General features: G+C 31.9%; 1 protein-coding gene across 1 annotated transcript in view; it reads left to right on the plus strand.

The window, feature by feature from the left end:
* Nucleotides 1-20,910, plus strand: part of LOC126878615 (GTP-binding protein 2) — an 81,358-nt gene extending 60,448 nt beyond the window's left edge. The window contains exon 6 of the mRNA XM_050641436.1: nucleotides 14,325-20,910. Coding sequence (XP_050497393.1) covers nucleotides 14,325-14,900 — 576 coding nt within the window. The 3' untranslated portion in view covers nucleotides 14,901-20,910. The remainder of the gene's footprint in view (nucleotides 1-14,324) is intronic.
* The last annotated feature ends 1,465 nt before the right edge of the window (nucleotides 20,911-22,375 follow it).

Consider the following 22,375-nt stretch of genomic DNA (forward strand, 5'->3'; position numbering starts at 1 on the left):
GGTTATTATTTCGACCGAAATTTTTTAATTAACATTTTAATTATTGCTAAACTATTGGTTAGATTGTCGCCGGCCTCCTGATATATAATCTAATATAAAAAATCTTCATGTCATCAATTTATTTAATTATTGATAAATAATTACTCCCCTAAAATTTTAATTGAGAATTGCAGATTTTTTTGGGAAAACTCGGATTTTATGAGTAAAATTTTTGTTGAAGGAAATCGGAAAAAAATAACTTTGCAGAACTAAATTATGGTGAATTTTTATTTGAGTGTTTTTGGTTTAAAGGAAAAATCTTAGGAGTTACAGAGCACTAATTAAAAAAAAAAAAAGAAGATTTAGGAGTGCTAATTTGTTTATAAAGAAAATAACACACTTTCTGCGGACTTGTCATACCCCATATTACTAATATATGCAATCTTAAGATTCGATTTTAGCAATAAAATAGCTGGTAAATACCTTTTTCCCAAAAATGGCATTTTTTCGATAACTTTCCCAGACTATCAACAAATGTTGCGGTGGTTGCGTAGCCAATAAATCAAATAAACCGGAGCGCCAACCCTAATTTTGAGCAGTGTCAAAATGATAACGTTAATATCCCCAGTTGTAACTAATATGGCGGAGTCGAAATTAAATTGCGATCTCGAAATGAATTAGAATCAGGCCCTTGGTTTGTTTATTTCTACTACATCTCGATTGTAAGCTTAGTATAGATATTTAAACTCCATCACATGTTCTATTAATCTGACCCTCCAGCATTAGTTTACATCTTGGCAGATTTACTGTTGTAACCATTTTGTCTTTTTTGGGTAAATTAACATGTTAAATTTTCTGGCGGTTATACAGGGTGTTTCAAAAAAAGGTAACCCCGTCTCTAGGGTAGGTAAAAAACTGAAAAATAATTGGGGTTTGCTTAGTAAAAAATTTTTGTAACGCCATCCGTTGTCAAGATACAGGGCGTTGAAGAAAAAAAAAATTACGCATTTTTTACGATTTTGCCGAAACTACTGGCAACATTGTAATGAAATTTTATACGAATATGTTTTGGAAGCTGATACATCCCATGAATTTGTTTTTATATCTGATTCTCATAGAGGGCGCTAGTTACAATGATCGTACTAAGTATTAGTCAATATAACTTTTTTAAGAGTATAATTATTAATCAAAATTTCAAGTAAACAAACATCATTCAATTTTACACGAAAAAGGTACTCTTGGTAAAACTCGATACTGTGTACCGTTTTCGGAATATTTTGATTTGAAAATTATGAAGTAATAATTGATGATGGTAGTAATGATTAAGTTCTAATAGGTATACCTCTATTTTCTCCAAGTGTGCCATGGAAATCTGACATTTATTGATTGTTATGACGATAAATCAAAAATAATTAGAGTTTTGAAACCTTGTTATTTGTAAAATCAAATCAAAATGTACTCAAATGTTGAATACACTGACATGTTATTAACCTTAGGCGAATGTTTAGGATGTTCTAGTGCAGCTGTGACACGTTATGCAGAAAAGTTTCCTAGAAGAAACTTGCCAAGTAAAAAAACATTTAGAGCCGTTGAACGACGTTGTCGAGAAACTGGGAATGTGAGACCAAGTAAAATAAATTCTGGTAGACCAAGAACAACAAGAACAATCAATAAAGAAAATAATATTTTAAATTTACTTGATCAAGATCCAACAGTTAGCGTAAGGAATATAGCAAGACAAACAAATACTTCTTCTTCAAGTACTTGGCGGATACTGAGAGAACAGCAACTACATCCTTATCATTACAGACAAGTCCAAGAGCTCTTGCCAGATGATCTACATTTTTGTGAAACATTGCAACAAAGGACAGCCCACAATCCAAATTTTTTAAAATGCATTCTTTTTACAGACGAGGCTACCTTTACGCGACAAGGTATGTTTAACTCCCATAATGCACACTACTGGTGTGATGAGAATCCACGAGTCAAAAGGGTATCACATTACCAACACTCATTTGAAGTTAATGTTTGGGCAGCAACTTTAGGTAACAAATTAATAGGTTATCATATTCTACCTGGAAATTTAAATGGTGATATGTATCTTGATTTTTTAAACAATTCCTTATTCGAGATATTAGAAGATTTAACACTAAACGAGCGAAGATCTTTATTTTTTATGCACGATGGAGCTCCACCACACTTTGATAGAAGGTGTCGTAATTGGTTGAGTAATCATTTTCCGAATCGATGGATTGGTAGAGGTGCAGAAGCTCCGATTCATTGGCCTCCTTGGTCATGCGATTTTAACCTGTGGTCTACACAGTTTGGTCGTATATTAAGGAAAAAGTCTATGCTACAGAGGTAAATTCACGTAAAGAATTGGAAGAAAGAATTCAACGTCAATTTAATGACATCATAGCTGATCCCCTACCGTTTAGAAGGTTAATGGAATCTTTAGAAAAAAGCATAGACTTGTGTATTTTGGAGGACATTTTGAACATTTACTGTAATTGAATTTTATTTTATGTTCTTAGTCATTAATTTAATTTTCTTCTTGTGAGTTTTGTTTAATTACTAACTACTTTATACCAGCATCAATTATTACTTCATAATTTTCAAATCAAAATATTCCGAAAACGGTACACAGTATCGAGTTTTACCAAGAGTACCTTTTTCGTGTAAAATTGAATGATGTTTAAGTTTACTTGAAATTTTGATTAATAATTATACTCTTAAAAAAGTTATATTGACTAATACTTAGTACGATCCGTGTAACTAGCGCCCTCTATGAGAATCAGATATAAAAACAAATTCATGGGATGTATCAGCTTCCAAAACATATTCGTATAAAATGTCATTACAATGTTGCCAGTAGTTTCGGCAAAATCGTAAAAAATGCGTAAAATTTTTTTTTCTTCAACGGATGGCGTGTATTCTGTAAACGGATGGCGTTACAAAAATTTTTTACTAAGCAAACCCCAATTATTTTTCAGTTTTTTACCTATCCTAGAGACGGGGTTACCTTTTTTTGAAACACCCTGTATTAAACTGGTGCAACATACGTTGTAAATTATCTTCACTTTGAGAGATTGGTATTGCACCGTCTGCATTGCAGACCATTTTACCCTTTTTTAGTTCTTACTATTTTGTATTATTCATCCATGATCAGGTTGAACAATAGAGGACTCAAGAAATCCTCCTGTCTTATCCCATTGCCAGCTTCAGTTGGGTCAGTTAGTTCTTCTTCTACTTTTACTTGTATTGTATTGTTCTGGATGATATTTTCGATCGTTTTAATTATTCCTAGAGGTATCTCTCTTGCATACAATAAATGAGTAATGTCCGGTTTGTTGTATTCTAATGATTTCTCTTGAAACTTTCTTCTTATAAACATAATATCATCGGTGCATGATTTTCCCGACATAAAACCTTGTTGTTCATCTGCTAATGTTATAATTTCATTCAGTTTGTTTGTTATCACTTTGGTTGTTAATTTTAATGTTGTTCAATAAATTAATTCCTCTGCGTACTCCGTCTAATATACTTACCGTTGCACGTCATCCGCGTCATAGCCCGTGACGTTACATAATACCAACACGAAATATTTAGGCGGTAGGTGTGTCCTTTTTTAGAATCATTTTGCCTAGTACACTGGAATTACAGCCACTAGACATATTTTATTATATACGCGTAGAAATAATGTTTGAATATTTCTATTAATATTAACTTAAATATATACACAATAATATGTATAATTTAATTTGTATAAATGGATTATAATACGTTTTTATGATGCACATTTGTTCGGAACACACTGTAACTGTAATCGAACGAAGGTGACATTTTGGCATAAATTGGTAACATTTATGTGACAGTTGCGGTATTGACACTTCAGATTTGTTTTTATTCTTTACTATAAATAAATATTTGTTTTATTATATTTATTTTTTTTATTATTTAGTTTAACGTAAGATTATAACTTAATTCTTGTTTTATATTTCTAATGTTTTTATTTATTTACACTGAATATTAATTTGCTTTGTTGTATAATCCACTTCGCAAAAAGTATGTGGTATATTTGATTTAAAGTGAATTCAAGAATTTTTTGTAATTGGGCAACAATGTCAACTTAGATCTCTGACGTAGATAATGGCGTGCAACGGTATATTAGACGGACTGTAATTCTCCGGGTCCGATGTGTCTCCCTTTTTGAAGAAGGGAGAAACAAGAAAATTTTAAAGTTAGCTATAAATACAGGGTCTTCCTTCCGTAACATTGAGACATGTTTTTTAAATGAAACAAAAGTTGATCATCCTATATAATGAAATAATTCTTTTTATTTATTAAAAAAGTTAAAAATTTCTAGAAAAAATAATTAAAATTGTCTTAAAAAAATCTAGTATAAAATTATTGGGTTCTCTTTTATACATCAACATCTGCTCACCATTTTTAAGGCTTCTCCACACAATAGTTAGAAATTTAAATGTTTATTATTGATCTTTCCAAACTATCTGATTTTTCCCTTCGGTGATTGGCTTGTAAACTATTACATTTTGCGGCCTTTCTTACGAAATTGTTATAATTCTGCAACTTCCTCTTCTTATCAAGACGATGGTCGTATTTCTATATTCTCTAACATTTTCTACGTTTTTTTCCATGAAAATCCACTTTTCTGTTATTACATCGAACTTTTAAACATTAGATATAAAAAAGAACACGAAAAATATAACAAAGTCTTATCAAGCGTCTCATGATATAAACAGGAAAGTAATGCAAAATATAGATAATAAAAGTAGCAAAATATATTGGAAGCTAAAATGGGACTCGCTAACTGCGAAAAATTATGGCAAATAGAAAGAAACAACTATAAAAAACATTTAAAAGTCAGTCGCTGAAACATTTTGCTAAAATACCTTTTAATCGACACGGAATATAAAATAGTTGATTGAAATTTTGTTTTGTTTCAAGCAAAAATGGATTTCAGTAAGTTTACTGTTCAAAAATTTATGTTTCAATGTTTACCAATAAACTCCATGTATATTTTGAACAAGTAGTAGACTGAAATAGTAGCAAACCCTTTTATATCATTAAATATGATTACGTGTTTTTTAAAAATGCATGCAAAAATACTTTAAACTGACTAAAAATACAAAAAAGAGATGTAATGGATCAGAGATGGATTTATTAATGTATAGTGATTTGAATTCAGCTTCTTTATTCTCAAAGCTCTTCTATAGTTGTTGTTTAGGTATTCTAGTCTTCGTTATTCATTATTACCAAAACATTCACTCTTAAAAGCTCCAGTAAACAAACTTACACACTTTTATACCTAATAAATAGTATGATAATTGAGAGAAATAGGAAGTCCCAGATCTAAACAATAAATCTGAAAATTCTCTTGGAACCACTTTCTGGCAAACCACTTCTGGTAACATCTTTAATCTCCGTCTTTTACAATTTATAATGCAACCTTCTTACTAAAATTGGAGAACATAGCGAGAACATGAGACTTAGCATCAACATAAAAAAGACGAAGTTCCTTATAATCGACCGTCAATTGTCAATGTGTCAACATCAAAATGCAAGACTAGCATAATATAACAACCAAGATGTAGAGCGCGTAAGAAAATTTAAGTACCTGGGAACCTGGCTATGTGAAAACTGGATGTCGGATATGGAAATTAAATGTCGGATAGAAAGGGCCAGAAGTGCATTCATGAAATTCAAAAACGTCTTTACGAACTCTGACTTTGACCTGAACCTAAGACTAAGATTCACGAAATGCTGTACAGGGTGTTTCATTAATAATTGTCCATGGGCCTGATTCTAATTCATTTCGACAGTCGCAATTTCATTTCGACACCGCCATGACAGCCGCAGAGTATAGCGATTCTTATTCATTTCGATATTAGTTACAACTGGGGATATTAACCTTATCATGTTGAGACTGCTCAGAATTTGGGTTGGCGCTCCGGTTTAATGGAATTTGTTGATAGTCGGGGAAAATTATCGAAAAAATGCCATTTTTGGGAAAAATTATTTACCAGCTATTTTATTGCTAAAATCGAATCTTAAGATTGCATATATTAGTAATATGGGGTATGACAAGTCCGCAGAAAGTGTGTTATTTTATTTATAAACAAATTAGCACTCCTAAATCTTCTTTTTTTTTTATTTCAATTAGTGGTCTGTAACTCCTAAAATTTTTCCTTTGAGCCAAAAACACTCAAATAAAAATTCACCGTAATTTAGTTCTGCAAAGTTATTTTTTTTCCGATTTCCTTCAACAAAAATTTTACTCAGAAAATCCGAGTTTTCCCAAAAAATCTGCAATTTTCAATTAAAATTTTAGGGAAGTACCTAATTATTTATCAATAATTAAATAATTGATGACATGAAAGATTTATTATAGTAGATTATACAGAGGGGCTAAATTATGGAATAAATTCATTTCTTTAAAACGGACGATTTTGGAGCAAAATCCCGAAAGAGGTCGATTTTTATTTTTAAATTACAATTTTTTGGCATATATTTCATACTAGTGACGTCATCCATCTGAGCGTGATGACGTAATCGATAATTTTGTTAATGGGAATAGGGGTCGTGTGGTAGGTCATTTGAAAGGGCGTTCAATTCTCTATTCAGTAATATAAACATTAATATCATTAGGTATTTATACAAGGTTGCCAAAAAACATTTTTGAATTAAATTAATTGGCGCAAAAAGAAGAATGTATGTAATTTATTTAACTCAAAATACATTGTACTGCTGTCAGAAAATAGAAAAAAGGTTTATTTCACAAATAAACATTTCTTTTCGCTTAAATTAAATCACAAACAGCCTCCCTCCTACCTATTGGCAGTTTGAACATTTAATTTAAGCTAAAAGCAATGTTTATTTGCAAAATAAACATTTTTTTCTATTTTCTGACAGCAATAGAATGTATTTTGAGTTAAATAAATTATATGCATTCTTCTTCTTGCGTCAATTAATTTAATTCAAAAATTTTTTTGGCCTCCCTGTATAAATAATGATATTAATGTTTATAATACTGAATAGAGAATTGAACGCCTTTGTAAATGAGCTAAACACGAACCCCTATTCCTATTTAAAAAAATAATCGATTACGTCATCACGCTCGGATGGATGACGTCACTAGTTTGAAATATATGCCAAGAAATTTAATTTAAAAATAAAAATCGACATGTTTCGGGATTTTTCTCTAAAATCGTTCATTTTAGAGAAAATGAATTTATTCCATAATTTAGCCCCTCTCTGTATATCAGGAGACCGGCGACAATCTAACCAATAGTTTAGCAATAATTAAAATGTTAATTAAAAAATTTCGGTCGAAATAATAACCAGAAAGATTATGATACACCAGAATAACTATGATTTTCATATAAAAAAAGCACTATACCTATTCAACGTACCCTACAGGATTGAAATTGGACCATTTGAGTGGTCTCAGGAATGTTATAAAGAAGCGATTTTTTGGCTTATAAACAAATAGAACCCCTCAGAAAATATTAGATTAAATTAAATTAAGTTAACACTGTTGAAAAGGGCACGGCTTCTGTGTCGTTTTCGAAGAAAAACAAATTGAATTGCGAGGAGTGATTCCAGGTATAACCGGTCAAATTTGACCGGCATTTGCGACAGAGTTATAAACAACAGGATTTTAATCTTTGAACCATTAGATACCTTTTAATTCCGGTCCTCTTTGTACATACAAATTTTCATATCTTCAAGACACTCATAACAAAAAAGATTTATGTCACTGTCACCAAATTATTTAATTATTGATAAATAATTACTTCCCTCAAATTTTAGTTGAAAATTAAAGATTTTGTTTGGAAAACCCGAATTTTCCGAGGAAAATTTCCGTCGAAGGAAATTGTAATAAATTATCAATGTGCAGAATTAAATTACTGTCAATTTTTATGTGAGTGTTTTGGTTTAAAGTTAAAATTTTCGGAGTTATAGAGCAATAATAAAAAAAAGATTTCGGAGCGCTAATTTGTTTATAAACAAAATAGCACACTTTCTGTGGACTTTGCACGTCTATATTACTAATATAGGAAATCTTAAGATTTGATTTCAGCATGTCCAGCAATAAAATAGCTGGTAATTAATTTTCCTTGTTTTTTACTAATTTTCCCAGATTATTACCTTATATCTTTCATTGAGTTGATGATTCATGTTGTTGACATTCTCAATTATTATATTTCTAATTTAATACTATTCTATCTAATTCCTCAAAACAAGCAAATTTCAATTAAACCCAGCTATATTATAATACCTTTTGCTTTAGTTTTCCTTGCAAGAAATAAACAAAACACATCTAAACTAAACCTAACCTCGCTTTTGGCCATTCATTCATCTCCGTGTCAAATAATTTCGACAGTCGAAATTATAATATCAACACCCTTTTTAAAGTCGCTATTAATTTCGATAGTCGCTATTTCATGACGTCACATCGTTAGTTCAACTAAAATCCACAAGGCTCGCACAATCGCATTTCAACCGTCGCCATATTGAAAGCGACTTGTTTTTGGTCGAAATTTGATATAGAATCAGGGCCCATATCGTAACTGGAGAAACCTTAGCACAAAATACGAAGATTTAACCCAAAACACTTAAATAAAATATTCTTCCTTACCGAGATACAGAGTGTTTTATTACAAATGTTCTAAAATGATTTTAGCCTATTGTTAAAGCACCTTTTAATATTTGTTGTTCAAACTTAACACACAGTTTACACACGTTAGGATACTTTAACTAGTGTTAAAAGATAGTTTTCCGCTGCTGCCAGAGGCGTACCGTAAGGATATATACTTCATTTTCGCCCCTTTTCCCCCCTCACAATCTACGCCACTGTCGTAATGATCATTTCAGCATGTTTTTTTGATTCCTTGTTCCTTTTTACTTAAATATTATCATTTTCTCTCATTGCGATAAAGTAAGTAGTTTTCAAGTTATTTGCGTTTAAAGATAATGGATTCCATAAGACTATGTATTTTAAACTACATTCAATAAGATTATGTGTCTAAAATACATAATTTTATCGAATCTTTACATTAAATGAAATTAATGAATACATTAAAACGCAAATAACTTGAAAACTACTTAATCTATCGCATTGAGACAAAAGGATGATATTTACGTAAAAAGTAACGAAGAATCAAAAAAACATGCTGAAATGACTATTACGACAGTGGCGTAGATTGTACGGGGGTAAAGGGGCGAAAAGGAAGTATATATCCCTACAGCATGCCTCTGGTAACAGCGAAAAACTATATTTTAACACTAGTTAAAGTATCCGGACATCTTGGATATTAGTGCACCCTAATATGTCTGTGTAGATTTTGGCATTGGATCCGACCATCACTTGTAACACCGTTGCCGTATCCAATTGTTTGTGATATTATACACGAGCGGGACACCCTCAAAAAAGCGCTTAGTTTTCGAGATACTGACCACGGAGGGGTGAATGGCTAATTTTATCCATACTTTATATTTTAGAGGGTGCTGCAATCGAAAGTGAGGTTTATTTTGAATTTTATGTGGGGGAACATTGTCAAAATCGCAATTTTAACCTAAAAATAAAAAAAATGGAATCACGTTTTTTGCGTTTTACCTCGCTACAACTATGTTCCATTTTAATATTTTTTACTGAAATTTTTACAGTATATAGCTCTAATATTTCTGAAGACAAAGGTACCTGCTTCAAGTTTTTATTCTTATCATGATAAAGGTTATGAATTTTTCAAAAAAAAAGGTGCGGATTTGTGCATTGCAAAGTTTAATCGCAAAAGTTGTGTGACGAAGTTTAAAATTTAGCTTCTTAATCACGTTTATTTGAAAGTAGAGAGTACAAAGAAGTTTTCTGGTAAGTTTTAGATCAAAATGTTTTATAGAAAAAAAATAGTGCTACTTTTAATGTCGACATTAGAAATCCCCAATATAACGCTTATTTTTTGAGGGACAGACAATCTAGGTCTAATTTCTTACCTTTAGTGCTATCCTTGGATTATAAGCTTTCATTTGACACCTCATTTGTCATTCTACCTAGTATAATGACGGAGAAGTAAACGTTCTTATTCTATTATTCTTGTAGGTACATTTAACATTGATTGAAATTATGAAAGAAATGGCATGGCAACACTGTGACGCACAAACATAAGATTCAGCTGTGCGTTACATAGGGTGCACTAATAGCCAAGATGTCCAAGTATCCTAACATGTGTAAACTGTGTGTCAAGTTTGAACAAAAAATATTAAAAGGTGCTTTAGCAATGAGCTAAAATTCTTTTAGATCATTTGTAATAAAACACTCTGTATCTCGGTAAGGAAGAATATGTTATTTAAGTGTTTTGGGTTAAATCTTCGTATTTTGTGCTAAGGTTTCTCCAGTTACGATATGGACAATTGTTAATGAAACACCCTGTATATGGTCGGTGCTCCTATATGGCATGAAAGAATGGACTTTAAAAAATAAACACAATGAATAAGCTAGAGGCATTTGAGATGTGGATTTATCGACGAATCCTTAAAGTTCCCTGGACCGCACGAATAACAAATGAAGAAATCCTGAGACGAATTGGTACATAACGACAACTGCTAGGCACAATTAAACAGAAAAATGACATACCTGGGGCACCTAATTAGAAACAAACGATACCAGTTTCTGCAACCCTTAATTGAAGGAAAGATCAAATGAAGAAGGGCAGTGGGCAGGAAGAAAATGTCATGGTTCCGTAATGTCAAACAATGGACAGGACTAAAAAACATAGGAGACCTAATACATACTGCAAGCGACAGAGAAAAATGGTCAAACGTGATCGCAAACATCCATTAGTGGATTTCATAAGAAGAAGAAGAATGCAAGGGGACGACGAATAAAGAAGACGAAAGGGACTCTATAATATGTAGTCACATTCCGACTATTCGTCTAGGAAAAATTCCAACGAAAGTTGATTCCAAAATGAAAAATTAAAAAACAGCTCATGTTTCATTTCGGTTCAGAGGTGATCCACCATCCCCATATGTACGTTTCTGTCTCTCCAGATGTCTTCAGTAGAGCTACATGGATACCTCTGAAACGAAAGGAAATGTCTATTTAAGGGGCTATCCTAGTGTAAAAGTACGAAATTCATATACTTTTTTTGGTAATTTCTAAAATAAAAAGTACTGTACCAATTATTTTGAAAATTTACATGAGCATTTACTATAAAAAGAAGTACATGTTCATAAAAAATATTGAAAATTAAACGATTTATGGGCCATCTACTGGCACCGTGAAAATAAAAACATAGCTACAGTGCTGCAGTGATTGGGACTAATAGAGATCCTGAAACATAAAATTTCAAAGTTATTATTGAAATATAAGTTATTTTCCATACCATCAACAAGTGGATTTTTGATCGGTTAAAAAATGTCAATTTGGCGGTTTTTGAAACTGAAAATGTTTTAACTAATTTTAAAAATGTTTTTCAACACTTCGTCATTTTGCCAAATTTTAATATTTTTCAAAAATCCTAGTTGATGGTATAGGAAATAACTTACATTTCAATAAGCACTTTGAAATTTTATGTTTTATGATCTCTATTAGTCCCAATCACTGCAGCAGTGGGGCCATGTTTTTATTTTCACGGTGCCAGTAGATGGCGCATAAGTCGTTTAATTTTCAATATTTTTTTATGAAAATTGTTTTACATGTACTTCTTTTTATAATAAATGCTCATGCAAATTTTCAAAACAATTCGTACAGCATTTTTTATTTTAGAAATTCCCAAAAAAAGTATATGAATTTCGTACTTTTACACTAGGGTAGCCCCTTAAGCAGAATTGTAAACAATGTATCGGATGCTCTAGCGGTAGCGACATCTATTACAGAGAAATGAGAAGTCCCAGGACCCTGATTCTAATTTATTTCGAGGTCGCTATTTAATTTCGACGCCTCCATGATGGTCGCAATTTATAGCGATTCTTATTCATTTCGATATTAGTTACAACTGGGGATATTAACGTTATCATTTTGACACAGCTCAGAATTTGGGTTGGCGCTCCGATTTATTGGATTTATTGGCTACGCAACCACCGCAACATTTGTTGATAGTCTGGGAAAATTATCGAAAAAATGCCATTTTTGGGAAAAGTTATTTACCACGTATTTTATTGCTAAAATCGAATCTTAAGATTGCATATATTAGTAATATGGGGTATGACAAGTCCGCAGAAAGTGTTATTTTATTTATAAACAAATTAGCACTCCTAAATCTTCTTTTTTTTTAATTAGTGCTCTGTAATCCTAAGATTTTTCCTTTAAACCAAAAACACTCAAATAAAAATGCACTTCTGCACAAACTTATTTTTTTCCGATTTCCTTCAACAAAAATTTTACTCGGAAAATTTGAGTTGTCCCAAAAAATCTGCAATTCTCAATTAAAATTTTTGGGAAGTAATTATTTATCAATAATTAAATAAATTGATGACGTGAAAGATTTTTTATAGTAGATTATATATCAGGAGGCCGGCGACAATCTAACCAATAGTTTAGCAATAATTAAAATGTTAATTAAAAAATTTCAGTCGAAATAATAACCAGAAAGATTATGATACACCAGAATAACTATGATTTTCGTATAAAAAATCACTATACCTATTCAACGTACTTTACAGAATTGAAATTGGACTATTTGAGCGGTCTCAGGATTATTACAAAGAAACAATTTTTTGGCTTATAAACAAATAGAACCCCTCGGAAAATATTTGATTAAATTAAATTAAGTTAACGCTGTTGAAAAGGGCACGGCTTCTGTGCCCTTTTCGAAGAAAAAAAAAATTGAATTGCGAAGAGTGGTTCCAGGTATATCCGGTCAAATTTGACCGGCATTTGCGACAGAGTTATAAACAACAGGATTTCAATCTTTGGGCCATTACCTTTTTATTCCGGGTCTCTTTGTGCATACAAATTTTCATATCTTCAAGACACTCATAACAAAAAAGATTTATGTCACCAAGTTATTTAATTATTGATAAATAATTACTTCCCTAAAATTTGAGTTGAAAATTAAAGATTTTGTTTGGAAAACCCGAATTTTTCGAGGAAAATTTCTGCCGAAGGAAATCGGAAAAAAATATCTATGTGCAGAATTAAATTAAAGTGAATTTTTATGTGAGTGTTTTTGGTTTTACGTTAAAATCTTCTGAGTTACAGAGCAATAATTGAAAAAATATTTCGGAGCGCTAATTTGTTTATAAACCAAATAGCACACTTTCTGAGGACTTTGCATAGCTATATTACTAATATATGAAATCTTAAGATTTGATTCCATCATGTCCAGCAGTAAAATAACTGGTACATAATTTTCCTTGTTTTATACTAATTTTCCCAGATTATTACCTTACATCTTTTATTGTGTTCATAATTCACGTTGTGGAAATTCTCAATTATTATATTTCTAATTTAATACTATTCTCTCTAATTCCTCCAAAACCAGCAAATTTCCATAAATCCCAGTCATATTAACACCTTTTGCTTTAGTTTTCCTTGCAAGAAACAAACAAAACACATCTCCTAAACTAAACCTAACCTCGCTTTCGGCCATTCATATTCATTCATGTCCGTGTCACAATAATTTCGACTCGAAATTATAATATCAACCACTTTTTTGGAGTCGCTGTTAATTTCGATAGTCGCTATTTTGTGACATAATTTCGTTAGTTCAACTAAAATCCACAAGGCTCGCACAGTCGCATTTCAACGTCGCCATATTGATTGCGACTTGTTTTGAGTCGAAATTTGAATTAGAATCGGGGCGCAGATCTAAACAATAAATCTGAAAATTCTCTTGGAACCACTTTCTAGTAACATCCTTAATCTCTGCCTTTTACAATTTGTAAGACCAGGAGACGACGAATAAAGAAGACGAGAGGGACTCTGCAATATGCAGTCACATTCCGTCAATTCCTCTAGGAAAAATTCCAACGAAAGTTGATTCCGTGTACTCAAAATATGAGTAATTTTTCGATTTTTCAAGTGGTTTTTATTTTTAGGCTTCGTTTTCTGGGGTAATGTCGAATATTATAAAGCTTCTAAAATGGTACTTGAAAAACCTGAGGTTCCACACTAAACTTGCTACTAAAATAAAAGATGGGTATTAAGTGTATTAAGCCTGGGAGTAGTGTTCCCTTTTTATGTTTGTAGTAATCTTTTGCATGTGTTTGTCATAATTTATTATGTTTTAAATTTATTATAACCCCTATGACAAAATAATAGTGAATGCCTGATTAGGATTTAAAGTTATTTAAATAATGAATATTTCAATATTCCTTTTCAGGAATCTCCCGAATTTCAAATTGACGAGAACTTCAAGACTGGAGATGTAGGTCAAATCATAGGTGGACTGTTAACTAAAGGAGTCATAACAGAAGGTACAAAGATGCAGATAGGTCCATTGAAGGACGGTTCCTTTCAGAAAGTCGCAGTCAAAACTATTCACCGTAATAGGGTACCATGCAGGATGGTACGAGCTGGACAAAGCGCGTCGTTAGGGCTGAACACCTATATTCCCGGATTAAGGAATGGTATGGTTCTGTTAAGCGAAGACGAGGACGCCAAAGCATGCCTGTTCTTCCAAGCTAGCGTTTCTGTGCTGTTCCACGCTACTGCCATCTATCCAGGATTCCAGACGACGGTTTATATAGGAAACATTCGGCAGACTGCCGTCATTATGGGCATATGTTCTTCCAGATGCATCCACACTAACGAACGTGATTCGGTGTTGTTCAGATTTAAACTACACGCAGAGTATGTTGCTGTTGGACAACGTCTTCTCTTCAAAGAAGGATCTTCTAAAGGTATAGGGGAAATCACGCAGATTTTTCCATTAACACCACCACTACTTGAATCTTGAGTTGATCTTAGGACCTAGTGAGTGTTTTGATAAAAATCTAGGTATTGTACACTGCGCGTCATTAAAAAGAGGCCACTTAAAATTTTTGGTATCTTTTAATTTTTATGAATCCTACAAAAATTAATTGTTTAAATGCCTGCCCGAAACATTACCGAACCTCCTCCAAAAGCAACACGTGCTCGCACAAAAGCAGTATATCGTTCCCCACGTCTTCTGTATGTTTTGATGCGACCATCTGAGCCATAAAGAACCATCCTGGATTCATCACTAAACAAAACATTTTTCCAGTCTGCTATCGTCCAATGCTCTTGGTCTCTAGCAAACTGAAGTCGGCGTTGTCGATGTGCTGCTGTTAACAAAGGTCCTGTTGCTGGACAGCGAGCCCTTAGACCAAATTCCCTCAACCTTCTTCTGTCGGTAGAAGTGCTTAATGTCCACCCGTGAGCATTTTGAAAACGGTTTTGGATTGCTCTAGCCGTAAAGAACCGATTTTGCAAAGAAGTGCGTTGTAAAGAACGGTCTTCTCTGGCCGTCGTGATTCTTCTCGGGCCTGATCCTGTCTCTACGAATCGTTGGTATGTTTTTTGGACAATTGTCTGGCCGCTTCTCTTTGACTTATTCCATTATCAATGAAAGTAACAATTTGAACAGATCTAGCAAATCTCTAAGCCATAGTTATGAATTTAAAAATTGCACCAGTTCACTCTTTCAACAACAACCAGTTTCATAAACACCAATGAAAGATTTTTGAAAAAGCAGAACAGTCATATTGCAAGAAAAATAAGTTGCAAATACGTGCATAATTCGAAGTCGTAAAACTGATACCAATTCTGCACTAACTTATTATCTTCAATTGACCTGTCGGCACCGTTTGTCGGTGTCTAAAAGTTTTTCTCCATTTTGTGAGTTACAATAGGATAACTTTTATAAACTTAAAATTATTGAAAAACTAATAAAATTCTAGGTGGCCTCTTTCTAATTACGCGCAGTGCATATTTGAATTTTGAAATTTTAGTTTTGAATAAACTATTTTTGGTCGGAACTACCAACAAATTAAATCAAGATATCTATTTTATCAACGGGCATAACAATGACAAAAATTATAATATACTAGTCTCCTTTAACTTATCTGACGAGGAATTTATTTTTATTTTCACCATTACCTTGAATTGCCATATTGTGTTATTACAATTTTATAGTTTCTATCTTTTGATTTTTCAATTTTGTTTTCATTTTTTGCAGCTCTTACTCTTACTCTTGATAGGCTGACTTTCTCACTTAAATCGTCATAAACCGACTATAAGTTTTAAACGAAAACTTGGTTTTCATATCTACAACCGATTAATGTTTACCGATTGAGAAATTTCTCATGATTGGTTTGCGCATTTAATGAGAGCGACAAAGAGACATGTATTTATTATACATTTAAAACGGGCTAGAAGATATACGCCGGCAAAGCGAGGTAGCGCGAACAACCCACTTCATGTCGTAGGTAGGGCTAGCTCAGCACAGCGTTGCCAAAGTAGATTTAAAATAGAAAATAACAAAGTAGAAAAAAATTATAATATTTAACTTATTGTAAACGAATATAATAAAGAAATTATTTAAAAGAAAAAAACTTAAGTAAAAAAATATTGTTTTCACCCATTTTAAAAAAAGTGGGTGAAAAAAGTTTAAATCAAATTTAAATCAAAACGAAACCGTCTATTTTTGTATTTTTGAAAAAAGTTTAATTATATTTGAACGTTTTCACATTTTTTTAAAATGGATGAAAATATTTTTGTACTAAGTTTTTTTCTTTTAAATAATTTGTTTATTATATTCGTTTACAATAAGTTAAATATTATAATTTTTTCTACTTTGGTATTTTCTTTTTTAAATCTACTTTGGCAACGCTGTGCTGAGAAAGCCCTGCCTACGACATGAAGTGGGTTGTTAGCGCTATCTCGCTTTGCCGGTGTATATCTTCTAGCCCGTTTTAAATGTATAATAAATACATGTCTCTTTGTCGCTCTCATTAAAGGCGCATACCAACCATGAGAAATTTTTCAATCGGTATACTTTCCCTTTAATTTCATTGATTCCAAACACCTGAGCAGGCTCTTGTATGATTTTCTCCATCTAGTCCACAGCTTTACTAAGGATGTTCGCATAATAACATCAGTTGAACACAATTCAGTTCTTTTACTTTATAATTTACCAGAGACAAAGATTGAATAGCAGACAAGATATTATTTCATGGGAGGTGCCATCTATCGTCGGTTTCATTTCCATTATTATATTGTGAAATTTCCTTCGCTGGTAGGTTTGGTATTGTCGGTTTGTGTCAGTCAGTGTTTGACACATCTCCTTCATATCGACGCAACTTTTATAAATATGCATAGTTCACATAGTGTCTTTATCATCATCTAGTCATAAAAGTTTGTTTCTTTCTTTATATTTAAGTCGGGAGTCATGCAATAAAGTCATCTAGGTTGAATGTATCACGAATTAAGTGACGTTGTGCCTTAGGTTTTTGTAGAGATATATTGAAAAACTTGTTTATAATTAGAATATTGTCGTATAAGAGTTGTGGAAAATCTAGAAAGACTTTTAGAAGAATTGTTCTCACCAAAAGTAAAGTTATTTGCTCTTAAATTCTATCAATACTTTTAGAAATACCCAAGGACATTTTTGCAGCAAGTAAAAATGATAATTCTCGAGGAAAATCGATAAAATAAGGCTTTGGAAAATTCTGTACGAAAAATCGAAAACTTCGTTAAAATTTGTGAAAATGTGGTATGTATAATTTCAAGATACCTCCAAAATATTGCTGTAAAGAAAACCGGGATACCTTTGTCCCAACTTGGTCGGAAAAATTCTAAAATTTAAAAAATTTTTGAACTTTTGGAAATTTCTTTATGAAAAATCGGAAAATTTGAAAATATGGTATATACAATTTTAAAGATATTTCCAGAATATTGCTGTGAAGAAAAACAAGATACCTTGATTTCGAATTGGTTGGAAAAATTCAAAAATATCGGAAATTTTGTGAAAATTTGGTATCTATAATTTGAAGATACCTCCAAAATATTTCTGTAAAGAAAAACGGGATACCTTTGTCTCAAATTTATCGGTAAAATTAATTTAAAAGGATTCAAAATTTTTGAACTTTTGGAAATTTCTTTATGAAAAATCTGAAAATTTGGAATTGTGGCATGTACAATTTGAAGATATCTACAGAATATTGCTGTAACAAAAAACAAGTTACATTGGTTTCCAATTGGTCGGAACAATTCAGACATATCGGAAAATTTGTGAAAACTTTGTATGTGTAATTTGAAGATACCTCAAAAATATTGCTTTAACGAAACACGGGATACCTTTGTCCCAGTTTGGTTGGAAAAATTGAAAAATATTAAAAATTTTTGAACTTTTGGAAATATCATTATCAAAAACCGGAAAATCCGTTAAATATTGCGAAAATTTGAGTTGTGCAATTTGAAAATACCTTCAAAATATTGCTGTATATTCATAAACGTTCACAAATTTTAAAGACTTTCGTTTTCCATCATCAAATTTCCATATCAGTATTTTTACAATTTTTGTCTTTAATTTTTTTACCAACTGTACTATTTTGTGGTACATGACTCAAAAATAGTGAGAACCACTGCCATAGGTGATAATTTCCCAGATATTGAGGACAATAAGTTAAGAAATAAGGGTCAGTAATTCAATTTTTCGGGCATAAATTTTTCCTGAATTTTACAGAACTGTTTCAGCAGAAGCAGACTAAAATTTTAATTATTTGTTTTTTATATTATTTGTATAATTAAAAAGTCTTCAATATTTTACAAAAATCTAAGGTCCGACTCACAGTAACAAATTCTATAGAGTTTTCGACTGGACTATTAAATGCTAATTTAAGATACTATTAGAAAGATTCAGTTATTTTTTAATAACTTTATTCAATTCCTGATTGAGTTGTTGGTTGAAGGACATTAAGGAAAACTTTTTTTGTTTTTGCTTTTTTAAAGTAAGGTTTGCTTTTGCTAATTTAAGGCATTTGGCATTGAGGGCATTTTGTTTCAATTTAGACATTGATACTTAAACCTACTTTTTCTGTCAGAAGCTTTTTATCATGTTTTTTATTCGTCTTTTTTAGTATTTCTTATGCGTGTTCTCTTGAAATCTACTCAGAAATCCTTACAAAATATTTTTCGATTAATTTTTTAAAGAGACGTGCGATTCTGATTCTTATATTTCCATAGTCATACTTAATAGTATTCTCTCTCTGTATTACTGTCACTCATTAACAACGTGGAATGAAGTAAACACTTTTGTTGTGTGTAGGCATATGAATTTATTAAAAAATCCTTAAAATTTATCCACAAGGGAGTGGAAGTACAAAACGTTTTCGGTTAAACTGGCCATCATCAGTGTAAACGTCCAGTGTACAAGTCATTTTAATTAGCCACTTCAATGGTCAGTTTGACCGAAAACGTTTTGTACTTCCACTCCCTTGTGGATAAATTTTAAGAATTTTTAATAAATTCATATGCCTACATACAACAGAAGTGTTTACTTCATTCCACGTTGTTATATTGAAGGTATACAGCCAACTACAGGGTTTACCCCATTTTAAAGTCACTCTTTAACTCCAATAAAAAAAGTATGCTCAAAATTGTGCACAACAGATGTTTGTCAAGGCCATTTGATGGAAAGTGTCTGAAAACTTGCACCATTTCAGAAATTTAATTGCATGAAAACTTGAATATACAGTCAGAAGTTAAATTAGTATGTGGTTTCCTAGTACCTGATGAACATTACAAAGATTATATAGAATTAAATAAATAATTTAAGTAAATTTAAATATAACTGAATGGCCATATAGTATTCGATAGTGAGAAGTATTGAAGCGAGACGAAGAAAAAATAGTTTAAGTTTTCACAACTTGTAACAATATAGCAGCCACCTAGATCGTTGGTTGTCAATTGTTTAACAATAAAACGACACCTAAGTCGTCTAATATGAACACACTTAATGTGCCAATTTTATTGTCAAACAATTGGCAGACAACGTGGGGCCCAATGTTTATAACGTCATCCCATATAGGGAAGAGCAAGCAGGTTTCAGGGGAGGTTTTAGTATTTTTGGCAACTTAATAAAAAATAAGGGGGTATAATATCACTTTAAAATTAGGTACATCAAATAAAGACCAATGTAGTTTTGTTTTGCCTTTGTAGAAGTTAATAATTTTGTAGATTTAGCTTTTTGTACATAGATATTAAGACATCGGCTTCGAAACACTACTTATTTATTTTTAATTCACTGTCACTGTCTTTTTTCGTTAAACCATACCTTTCTGCAACCTTATACCCTTAACTTGTTTAGTTCTTCTGACTGTTATTCGGTTGTTCATCTACTTCTGTAAAAATACAAAACTTTTTCTAATAATCCACCTAAATAGTATAAGGATGTTTGTAAGTAAAAATCGAAATTTATTTTTATATGTACAGAACTTTATTTACTTGTCCAATTTTCTAATTTTGGAAAACACGAGGCGACTATTTTGTGATAAATCTTAAGATTAATTAGACTAATGTTAGGTATATTGTCGTCGGGAAACTTTTAGCAACAATGCTAATGGGAATATCTCTGAAATGGTAGAAAATTTTATGCTTAGAAAAAGTTTTGTTCTGTATTATTCAGTGTATTAACAAAAACTTTATTATATACAAACTTACTTTTTATTAGTTTTTTCTTAACCAACTCGAACTAACTTTAGCTGAATTTGATTTCGAAGATATTTTGGTAGTATTCCTAATCCTAAATGTACAACATTAGTGTTTGTTTGTTTATATTATTTATGACATGTTTTGAAAATCTGTGATTGTATTTTAAGCAGAGTTAAAATAGAAATGAAATAGTATTAAACTTATAATTGTATATTTCTTTCATATCAATTTAAAACTTGAATGTACGTACTTACCCTCAATAGATCTCGTGGTAAATAAATGTACTAAACCAGTCTTTTTGTTTCTTAAACCTAAATGCTTACTGAGCCCATCAAACTATGAGCACAACTCTTAAATTTTTAACAAAAATACTTGCCAATAAAATAAATGAAGAATACCTACACAATTAGTGAGGAACAACAAGGTTTTCGGAAAAATAGGTCCACAATAGACGCCATATTTATAGCCAGACAAATTGCTGAGAAAGCACTGGAATATAATAAGCCAGCATTTATGTGCTTTATAGATCTGACTAAAGCCTTCGATTGTGTAAGATTAGAAGATGTGCTAAGATTGCTAAAGGAGAAAAATTAGCCCAACAAATTGATAGGGATAATTAAAGACATTAGGGGATAGCTTGAGTCCATTGCTTTTTAATTTAGTAATGGACAAAATCATAGAAGACATTAAAAGTACAGGAAAAAATGGCAGAAAAACACATAAAAATCCTATGTATGCTGACGACGCAATCTTAATCTCCGATAAAGAGGATAACCTACAGCGAATGGCACAGACTTTCAATACAGTGGCGAAGAACTACAGCACGAAAATATCAACAGCTTAGACCAAATCCCTGATAGTGTCAAGGGAACCCATAAGATGCAAAATAGTAATTAACAACGTACTAACAGAACAAGTCTCGAGATTCGAATATCTGTGAGTCGAAATAATGTAGTTATGGGGATGTTAAAGAGAACATGAGCAGATTTAAAGATAACACAAACGGAAGGAAAAACAAATTGAAGTACAACTTAAACACAGAAAAGAACAAAACAATTATGAAAATGGCATCATGGAATGTAAGAGGTATAAATGGGAAGGAAATAGAACTGGGGGAAGAAATTAGAGATAAGAACATTGAAATAGTAGCTATAACAGAGACAAAGAAAAAAGGAAGAGGATCAATAATATTAGAAAACGGAATGCTACTCATATACAGTGGAGTGGAAGAAACGAAGAGAGCTCAGGCAGGAGTAGCGTGCATGATAAAGAAGGACAGTATCAACAAAGTAAAAAATTGTATATATTACAACGAACGTATACTAAGAGTAGACATAGATATGGATACAGAGGAAACCAATACAAACCTAATCATATGCTATGGACCAGATGAAGACGCAAAAAAAAACGAAAAGAATGAGTTCTGGGACAAATTACAAGAAGTGATAAATGATTGTACAGAGAAAATTGTGATCACAGGAGACATGAACAGTAGAGTGGGGAAAGAAGCAGAAAAATGGAACAATGTCATTGGACCTTATGGGGAGGAAAAAATAAACAAAAATGGAAAATTGCTACTCGAATTCTGTCTAGACAATAACCTGGTGATTATGAACACACACTTCCAGCATAAAAGGATACACAAGAGAAGTCAAATCAAGAGACGAAAAATTAATTATAGGCTATACTATAGTGCAAAAAACAGAAGAACTGGATAAGAGACGTAAGGGTGAAAAGGAGTTATGAAATTGGTAGTGA

This window comes from Diabrotica virgifera, chromosome 10 (assembly GCF_917563875.1).
Source record: "Diabrotica virgifera virgifera chromosome 10, PGI_DIABVI_V3a".
Classification (NCBI taxonomy): domain Eukaryota; kingdom Metazoa; phylum Arthropoda; class Insecta; order Coleoptera; family Chrysomelidae; genus Diabrotica; species Diabrotica virgifera.